Here is a 9,899-nt window from a genome sequence, read left to right as displayed (position 1 = left end):
GCCTGATTCGAGACCATATAACCACAAAAGATGACTTCCTTTCGAAATTGACTGTGTCGAACCCGACCACACCTGAAAAAAGAAACAAACCGAGACAGACCTGGTCGAATTAAGACAGGGTCCTGATATGCACCCGACAGGTTGAATTTGATGACCTGACTCAATATAACCGAACTTGACTTAAAACTTAATATGATCCAATTTGAACCCGACTCGAATAATTAGATTAACAGCTATAATCATACTTACCCAAATTTGGTATTCAAACGAAAATAATATAAACTATTGATATAAATATCCCTACCATGTGGGGGTTAGAAATCTAGAACATGACTTTGCCAGGCTGTCAACCTAGACATCTCCATCATTCACTCAAACAAAAAAGGCAGTATAAATAAAACTCCACTGTTATCTAAAAACACCATTTTATTACTACTCTACTGCTTCCAGAACAACCCAGCACAGAGTCACACACAAAAAAGATCTTGCATTTTTTTGAAAGAGAGAAAAATCCATTGATATAGCTAGCACCAATGAGGTCAATATCTCTGTTAATGGCGCTAATGTGCGCCTTGGTTGTGGTTATGGTACCTCAAGTTTATGCGAAAAGATACATTGTTGGTGGCAAAATGGGCTGGACTTCCAATGTTAACTACACTATTTGGGCCCAAGACAAGCACTTCTACCTTGATGATTGGCTCTGTAAATCTCTCTCTCTCTCTCTCTCTTCTGAATTTTCTTCAGATCTGCTTGCAACGTGTGTTATTAAATCATTAGTTTAGATCTAATTTTGTGTCAATTTGAGAATTTTTTTTTATATTCTTTCTGTAAAGTTTAGATCTTAATAAGTTGGTTTTGGTTTGACTGGTTTTTGTTGGTTTTTATTTTTGTTTAATTAAAACCCAAATTAATGATGGACCCTGAAAAGATTATCAATTCTTATAGAATATTGTTTGATTTTTTCATGATTTTTATAAAGATAGAGATGTTAAATGATGGTCAAGGTTATACATACAATTAGTGTTTACGTAAATTTGCTGAATGAGTTTATGGAAATGTTATTTTTGGTACAAAAACAAACTTGCTGTCCATATCATTAAGAGTTAATAAGTTCTTCCTTTCAAAAAAAAAAAAAAAGAGTTAATAGGTTCTTATGGAGTCCTAGGGAACCAGTAATGTGGAGCTCTGTTCCTAATATTTAAGAACGTATTGTATGTTGAACTGCAAATGTTGTATATTAAATCACAAGAACATATTAGACTATCATAATATAGTGATATAGGTGATTGGCTTCATGTACTTCCTCCATTTTGTTTTAAATATAACAAAAGAATATTCTATATCTCACAAAAAATACCTCTTTGTTGCATTTAAAATGAAATGGAGGAAGTATGATATTTGAATTTAAGATTCAGCATTTGCAATTCACTTGACCTACAACATAACATGTTAGGAGCTACAAAATGTTCCCACAGGCCTGATTGGTAATCGGTCATAAATGACAATGATGTATAGGGATTGTTTGGTTCAAATAGAGGAACGGATAGGGAATGGAATCAGGTAAAGGGGAGGAACGGTAACAATAATTGTTACTTTATTGGGTGTTTGGTTCAATAATGGAAATGAATCACTTATAAGGGAATGAAAAGGATTTTGTTAATCCTCTAATTCGGAGAGTAATAATTTGGGAGTTTGGGTTACCCTCTAAGGGTATTGAGCAACCCACTATCCAAACCAAATAAGGAGTAATAGACTCAGACTACTGAATTCGTTTTCAAGCCCCAAAAAGCTCAACCAAATAAGGCGTGATGCATGGCAATGCTACTTTGTCCAAACCATCTCTTTTGCTTTTGAATTTCGTTACTATATTAGTACTTAGGAAAGTGTTATTGAGTGAGAATGAAAAATTTGTGGGAAAATCAAATGTGTTGGGATGAGATTTCATTACCATGGTAATGAGTAATAGATTTCCCTTGTAGATTACATTTTTTTTTATTATTATTATTATCGTCATTCGTACCTGTCAAACGAGTTGTAACTATTAAGAACTAGGAATTTCTCTTGAGGATATTTATGTCTCTCTAGATAGAGTTTTGAGTTAATCTATCCATCAAGTGAACCATGAATGAGTCCTACCGATGAATCATGTTACTTGAACTTCTCAAACTATGTAGATAACGTAGCTACACATTTTGTGTCTTGTTAAATTGCTGCATATTAGGAATGATAGTCCTGAAATAGCTGATATTAGGCTATGTAGTAAGGTCTTTGGGAGTTCAGAATTTTCAGAGACGTGCTCATTAATAAGAGGAACTCTTGATTGATCCTTAGAATTGGATTAAACAGTCCAATTTATCCAGAACATCAAATAGTTGCTTACGATTCGACTAATTAGCCCGATTTTTAGGAGTGATTCGCCATTATGTGCATTCGTAATGAAATCCACCTCAGAAAGATAGTAGTATTATGTGTGGAAAAAGCTTCATCTACCCACTAGGTAGATTATCCATATGACGGGTGGATGAATCAAGAGAATTTTGAATTAGAGTTCAGGATTTTTGTACACATTGGAAGTTGATCTTCCAAATTGTGTGCAATAGATTGGAAATGTCACCATTGGAAGACATGCGGGTAAACCGTGTAGCCTTATTTTAAAGGTCTTGCCAAAATGATTATCATTCACACTTTCATAGATGAGGATTTGGTGGGAATATTGTGTGGGCAAGGCAATACAGCCTGGCATGGTTGATATCTCTTGACATCTTTTGTTGGGTGGTCCTGATTTATGTCTAAATTAGGAAACTAATATCAGGACTAAAAAAAAGCAAACAAAATTTAAAAAATTCAGTTATTTATAAAGTCTTAACCATATTTTTTGGGTGCAAAGTGTCTTAACCATATTGATTATGAATTGTAGTAAGATCTCTCTGTCTGACAACCAAATTGTCTTCATACCCAAGTCATATCTTATTCCCAATGATAATAAAAAATATATAGAGTTACTTGTGTGTCACATCATATGTGCTGGATCTTGCTTGTCTCTCATGTGGTTTAATGTGACTAATTAACATAGATTTTCTAATTAATCTTCTTTCTGCCCTCAAGTTTTTGTGTATGACCGAAACCAGATGAGTGTGCTTGAGGTGAACAAGACCAACTACGAAAACTGCAACGTCGAGCACCCTTTGGGAAACTACACTACAGGAGCTGGAAGGGATGTAGTTCATCTCAATGTAACCAAACACCGCTACTTCGTTAGTGGCAACGGCTTCTGTTATGGTGGCATGAAGTTGTCAGTTAGGATCGAGAAGCGCCCTCCACCTCCAACTGCAGCCCCTGTTAAGAGTAGTGCACCAAGAACTTACTACAGATCCCACTTTGTTCTGCCACTAGTATTTGGCATTGGTGCTGTTTGGGATTCTTTCCTTCGAGTCATGGGATGATTTGTAGAATATGGAGTAACTTATTGGATCAAACAATATTTTATTTATTATTAATCTCATTTCTTTTAGCCTATTCGTGTTAAGTCACTACAGAATTGTATTTCTTGATTTATTGGAATTGGAATTGGGATGTGGTTGTAAAATTTAGAATTTCCCAAAGGCAAATTGATTACGTTTTGTTTTCGTTATGGTGTCTTTGTGTTATTTGGATGATGCGTTCTGGGAATTTGACTTGATGTTTTCTTAATACTTCCATTTCACTTTGACTTAAGCAATTATCCCGTCACTGTAGCCTGCACCCCCTCTTTAAGACCCCAGGATTCCACTTATCCACCGGCTAGGCACACCTCCCCAATCCCCACTATTATATCTAATGAGTAATGACACACAATCTTTAATATAATGATATCATGGTATGCAACTATAAATATTTTTTGGAGCAATTAACTGCATGAATTGCGGAATCTCGAAAGTCATAAGTGCATGGATTGGTGCCGTGGAATTTTGCCGCCCACATTGATAAACTTGTTTCAACTTGCGAATTGCCTAACAATTTCGGGGTATATTATGTATAAAGTTTTTTTTTTTAATATTTTATGTAAACGGTGAACGGATAAAAACGGTGTCGTATTTTGCCGTCCATGATTAGACACTTCACTGCAGTTATGCAGTGATATGATGTATCACCGGGTGAATTATTCACCCAGCACTATATATATATACCGCATTTCGCGAGAGAAAATGAACAATAACAAGAGCATATTCTCCAATCTTGCTTAAAATCTCTCTATAATACAACACGTTATTAGCACCAATTCGCTCTACTATCAAAAGGTAGTTCTTCTCAATTGCTACTAAATTTTTTTTCAAAAAAAAAAATATGGATCACCAGTGTAATGGGATCAATACTATTCTAAACAATGTATCTCTTTGTAGTATATATTTTGTCATAGAATGTAATAGTGTACCTTGTACCACAAATCCGGCATGAGGAGTTGGTAGTACACCCCAACGCCATAATACTCACGTTAATAGCCATGTTGGTGAACGCCGACAAACCACCGTCCTTAACCTCAATGATAACCCTCCTCCGGAACCACCAACTGAAATCCGGCAAAATCCTAATAAGAATAATAAAAGAAGTAGGGACGATGAGGGTCCTTCCGTCAGCAACAAGTGACGGCAAAGTAATTAACTTGCGGTATCGGCTCGGCCGCCGCCAAGCAAGTCGCGCCACCTTCATGGAGGCAGATACTTTGCCTTTAAAGCTGCATATATGGACGGGCTATTACATTGAACTTGCCGCCTAAATGGACGGACTTTGCCGCCTGGATGGACGGCTGACACTACAAAGAGGATGGATTTTTGGCCGGAAAATAGCTATAATGGTGGAACTACCTGCTACCTTTTACTTGTTTGTTATTTTTCATGGAATTTATGTCTTGTATTTATTTTTTTTAACTGTGCAAAGAAAAGGGGGAAGAAAGCTTTGAAAGAAAATGATGAAAGAAGTAGGTAGATTTCTTTGCACCGAAATGAAGCTAGCTTATAAGTACCGGTTTTTTATTTGTTTCAAATTATGGCAGCAATTTCCAATGTTAACTACTACTAGTTCCAAAGCTACTGCTAACCATCAACTTGCATCTCTGTCTTGGCACTTGGAAACTTGTTTGTCATGTAGTGTAGTATAGCCTAGCCAACGTCCATACTCTACTAGACACTTTGTGTTTCTTTTAAACACACAAAAGGGGGGGGGATTCAAAGTGTTGAACAAAAGGTAATTTAATGCTTTTGTCTTTTTTCTTTTTTGCCTCACTTGTCATACCGATGTTTTGGACTTAAAAGCATATATAAAAGCCACTTTAGACAATAAATGATATGACTAGTATCTAATATCTCAAACCATGAATTAGTTATAAGTCATAACCATACGTTAGCTAATTTATTTTTGGGGAACTAATTATTATTAGTTCTTAAAGTAATTTATTACATATACTCTATTTTTCTGTTTTGTCAGCACATTACGTATTAGATATCAGTATATATCTTACCTGTTAAATGTGAATAGTATTTTTAGACCACTATAAAAGGGATTTTAACCCTTCTTATTTTCTCGTCCGCCTCCCTCACTCACTTTTATCCCATAAAATTTTCTTTCTCATAAAATTTCACAAATTTCATCTCCGCTATCTTCGGCCACCATGTACAATGTCGGAAACCGTCGCCCTCAAAACGACACACCAGATCTTCTAGAATCTTTCAGACAGTTGAAGGTCATATTTTATTGGGGAATGATACTTATAATAGTTTTAGTAGGAATTATTGTAATTCTGTTTCTGAATATTGTAAAACGCAATTATAATGCTTAATTATGTAATTTTTCTTCTATAAATATGTTATTAACATATGTGATTTATTTTTGGACATAATAGTCACATTCTAATTAAACGTGAACAATATTCTCCTTCTAATAAACACTACAACTTTCCCCCTTCTCAAATTTTCTTACAAACATGAACCCAAATGAAAATTCTTCTAGTTCATGTGATGAATTCTTTGATGACTATGTCAACAACATCATCGCTGTGAACGAGTGTCTAGATGAAGAAGAAGATTACATAATCGAGCAAGCTGCTCAAATGGTTGTTGCCCTAGTCGCAGAAGCATTCAGCAACAGAAGAAGATCTTACAAGAAGCTTAAGTACATTGATAGAGATCGTGAAGCTGCAAACACAAGGTTAATGAACGATTACTTTGTTGATCGTCCGTTATAATCTATGTTCCGACATAGATTTCATATGCGCAGGTCTCTATTCCTTCGAGTTGTGGAGGCAGAAACTGCGAAATAACATAAATACTTCACGCAACGTCACGACGCTACTGGGAAACTAGGAGCCACTCCTATCCAGAAATGCATAGCAGTGTTGAGGATGCTAGCCTACGAGGTAGCAGCTGATTCAATTGATGAGTACATCAAAATAGCTCAGTCAATTGCAAAAGCAAGCCTTGCTCACTTTGTTAAAGGGGTTTGAGAAGCATTCACAGAAGAGTACTTGAGGAGGCCTACCATTACAGATTTTTAGCGCCTCCTACATGATGGCGAAAGACGGGGATTTCCTGGCATGATGGGCAGTATAGATTGCATGCATTGGCAATGGAAAAACTGTTCGCGTGCTTGGAAAGGATTATACCAAGGAAGGAGTAAATCTGCAACAGTTATCTTAGAAGTTGTTGCCTCTGGTGACTTATGGACATGGCACACATTTTTTGGAACACCTAGAACTTGCAATGGCATCAACGTGTTGCAATGATATCCAGTGTTCGATGATTTATATCAAGGTGAAGCCCCTTAAGTGAGCTTTATAGTCAATGGGAACACATATAACAAAGGATACTATCTAACTGATGGGATATATCCTTAGTGGGCCGTGTTCATCCCAGCGATTCGACTCCCAATGAATCCCGTGGATCAATTGTTCACTGAGCGACAAGAATCTGTCCGAAAAGATGTTGAGCGGGCCTTTGGTGTTCTTCAATCATGTTTCGCAATAATACAAAGACCAGCTCTTGTATGGGATGAAACGTTGTTGTGGGAGATAATGCTGACTTGTATAATTCTTCATAATATGATTGTTGAGGATGAGCGAGATACACATTAGAATTATGCTGACATGTTAGAATTCGAGCAAGAAAATGCAACAGCAATTAGCGGATCAACGCGTACAAACTATTATGTGCAACATGGTCGAATTAATGATATTGAATGGAATGATATATGAAAAGGCGAGCTGATGCATGGGATAGAAATGTACACAACGCCTTACAACGAGACTTTGGCAAATTAATCACCAGTCTACTGATGAATATTGAAGATCTAAATTATTGCAATATTTTATTTAAAATTAATTGTATAGTAATTTATGTTTTTTCATCTATGTTTTTTCAAATAAATTTATGGTGTTTTTTTGCGTATTTAATTATCGTTATAATTAATGTTAAAATCGGGTAAATTATTATAATTAGCAATTATGTAATTGTCAAATTAAACCGCATAGGAAAAATGGGTAAACTAGTGTAATTAAAAATAACGCTTTTTTTGTTAATATAATATAATTAATGAATTAATCCGATTAATTATAAGGTAATTATTTAATTACAATTACCATATTTTGATTTAATTAATATTATTTAAAATTAATGTGACGAATCAAATTATTTTATTGATATTGGTGGGGTATGATTATGAAAAGTAGGAGAAAGAAAAGGAGGTAGGGTATGGAAAAGTAGGAGAGAGAAGGTAAATGGGGAAGTTAATGAGTGTAGGTGTGGAATTGTGAAATGGGAAGGGTAGGTGATAAAGTTAGTGAAAAGTGATGTGGACGAATGTGATGAAGAGAGAGAGAGAAATTATGGGGATGTTAATGAATGTTGATGCTCTAAGAGCATGGCCGATGGATGATGCTAAATTTGGGATCATCAATTACTTTATTAATTTTTCACTCTTCCACCTCATTTATGATCCACAATTGATTTTAATGATCTCTTCACCCTCAATGGATGATATATAATTTTAGATCTTCACATTATCTTTCCTACTTTTTACTATACCCCACCATATATTCTCTCTCCTCAATCTCTTTTTCATCTCATTTTTTTATTTATTATGAATTATTTAAGAATCAATTAATGATTATTGAATGTAAATAATTTTTATATTTGTGATTAAAAATTATTAGTAAAAAATAATTTCGTTAATATTGTACATAATTAGATACGGTAATAACTTAACAAAATGAGCTCAAAAATAAGATGTGTAAAAATAGCTCAAATTAGTCTCTATTTATAGACAAAAAAATATAGCTGTTGGTGTTTTTTAAAAAAAGAAATTAAAAACTAACAATATGTCCATTGCAAAAATTTGCAACGTTGATAATTACAAATAATCCTAGCCGTTAGATTGGAGAAATGAGGGGCGTTGGATGGCTGCCATACAACAGCAGTGGACCCCACTTCATTTTGAGCCTCCTCTCCCGTTGTGCCATTTGGCGATGAACTCCCCTTTGCCTTGGCATTTTGAGATCGTTCCCACGATCTGAGCAACACTCTATTTCCTTTTTTTTTTTTCTCTCTCTCCTATTTGTTTAATGGGTTTTATTGTCTCTTTTTTCACCAATTTATGGATCAACCAACGGCCATGCTCTAAGAGCACCTACATTGGGGTTCCCCATTTGTAAAAAATTAAAAATAGGAACCTCTCCACCAATGGAGGTATGTTACTCATAATGGAGAAAAAATGGGGAACACCCATAATTAAGAAACCCTCCAATATTGAGGACGAATGACAGAGTGCCATGTGTACAACACTTTTGGAAAACAAATCCCACGAGAACTTCCTTGCCCAGCATATTTTTTTTATAAAAAAATGCGGCGCGCCAATCAGAGCGCGACAAGTGTCACACTCTGCACGCCCCTTGCCTCCAAACGAATTGATGCGCGCCATGTATTATATTACAAACAGTAATAATACCGTTATTAAAACTGCCATAACTTTTTAAATATAATGAATTAAAAAAAATTATACCAACGATCATATTTTTTTATCCTCTATAAATAGAGACCAATCTTGATATATTTTCAACACTTCAAAAAATTCATAATTTTTCATTAAGTATTTCGTAACTCTTATTTGATAATTATGGATCCCAAATCCCAATCATCCTAATTATAGAAATATATATCAACAAAATGCAAATCACGACCAAAATCCATATTCCCAACAAAATTTCAATTACCAACAAAATCCAAATTACCAACAAAATGGATACACTAGTGTAATTAAAAATAAAGCTTTTTTGTAATATAATATAATTAATGCATTAATCCGATTAATTATAAGGTACTCCCTCCGTTTCCTAAAGATCTTCCCTCTTTTCGTTTAAGGGTGTTTCCAAAAGATCTTCCCTCTTTTGCTTTATTCCTCATTTGGCAAAATAAATTTCCCTATTTACCCTCTCATGTCACTATCATATGGTCCACCATTACATTATTAATTCAACTTTACTCCCTTTCTCTCTCTTACTTTAACCCCTTTTTATTTGTTTATTTATTTTAACCCCTTTCTCTTTCCTACTTTACTCACACCATGCCCCACACAACTTGATTTTCCTTGGTATCTGTAGGAACAGTAAGTGGGAAGATCTTTAGGAAACGGAGGGAGTAATTCTTTAATTATAATTATCATATTTTGATTTAATTAATATTATCTAAAATTAATATGCTGAATCAAATTATTTTATTAATATTGGTGGGGTATGGAAAGTAGGAGAGAGAAAAGGAGGTGGGGTATGACAAAGTAGGAGAGAAAAGGTAAATGGGGAGGTTAATGAATGGAGGTGTGGAATTGTGAGATGGGAATGATAGGTGATAAAGTTAGTGGAAAGTGATGTGGACGAATGA

General features: G+C 34.9%; 1 protein-coding gene across 1 annotated transcript; it reads left to right on the top strand.

Annotated features, from left to right (window-relative positions):
- Positions 1 to 413: 413 nt before the first annotated feature.
- Positions 414 to 3,626, top strand: LOC104887298 (early nodulin-like protein 16). The gene is made up of 2 exons (XM_010671911.4): positions 414 to 702; positions 3,106 to 3,626. Exons 1-2 carry the CDS (start codon positions 534 to 536, stop codon positions 3,441 to 3,443), a joined length of 507 nt encoding a protein of 168 aa, XP_010670213.1. The 5' UTR covers positions 414 to 533; the 3' UTR covers positions 3,444 to 3,626.
- Positions 3,627 to 9,899: the final 6,273 nt, after the last annotated feature.

This window comes from Beta vulgaris, chromosome 2, assembly GCF_026745355.1.
Source record: "Beta vulgaris subsp. vulgaris cultivar EL10 chromosome 2, EL10.2, whole genome shotgun sequence".
NCBI classification, from domain to species: Eukaryota; Viridiplantae; Streptophyta; class Magnoliopsida; order Caryophyllales; family Amaranthaceae; genus Beta; species Beta vulgaris.
This window is presented reverse-complemented; position numbering and strand designations above follow the sequence as displayed.

Coding starts and splice junctions, on each gene's coding strand:
- LOC104887298 (XM_010671911.4), top strand. CDS start 534: ATGAGGTCAATATCTCTGTTAATGGCGCTAATGTGCGCCTTGGTTGTG. Junction 703..3,105: donor CTACCTTGATGATTGGCTCT/GTAAATCTCTCT, acceptor TCTGCCCTCAAG/TTTTTGTGTATGACCGAAAC.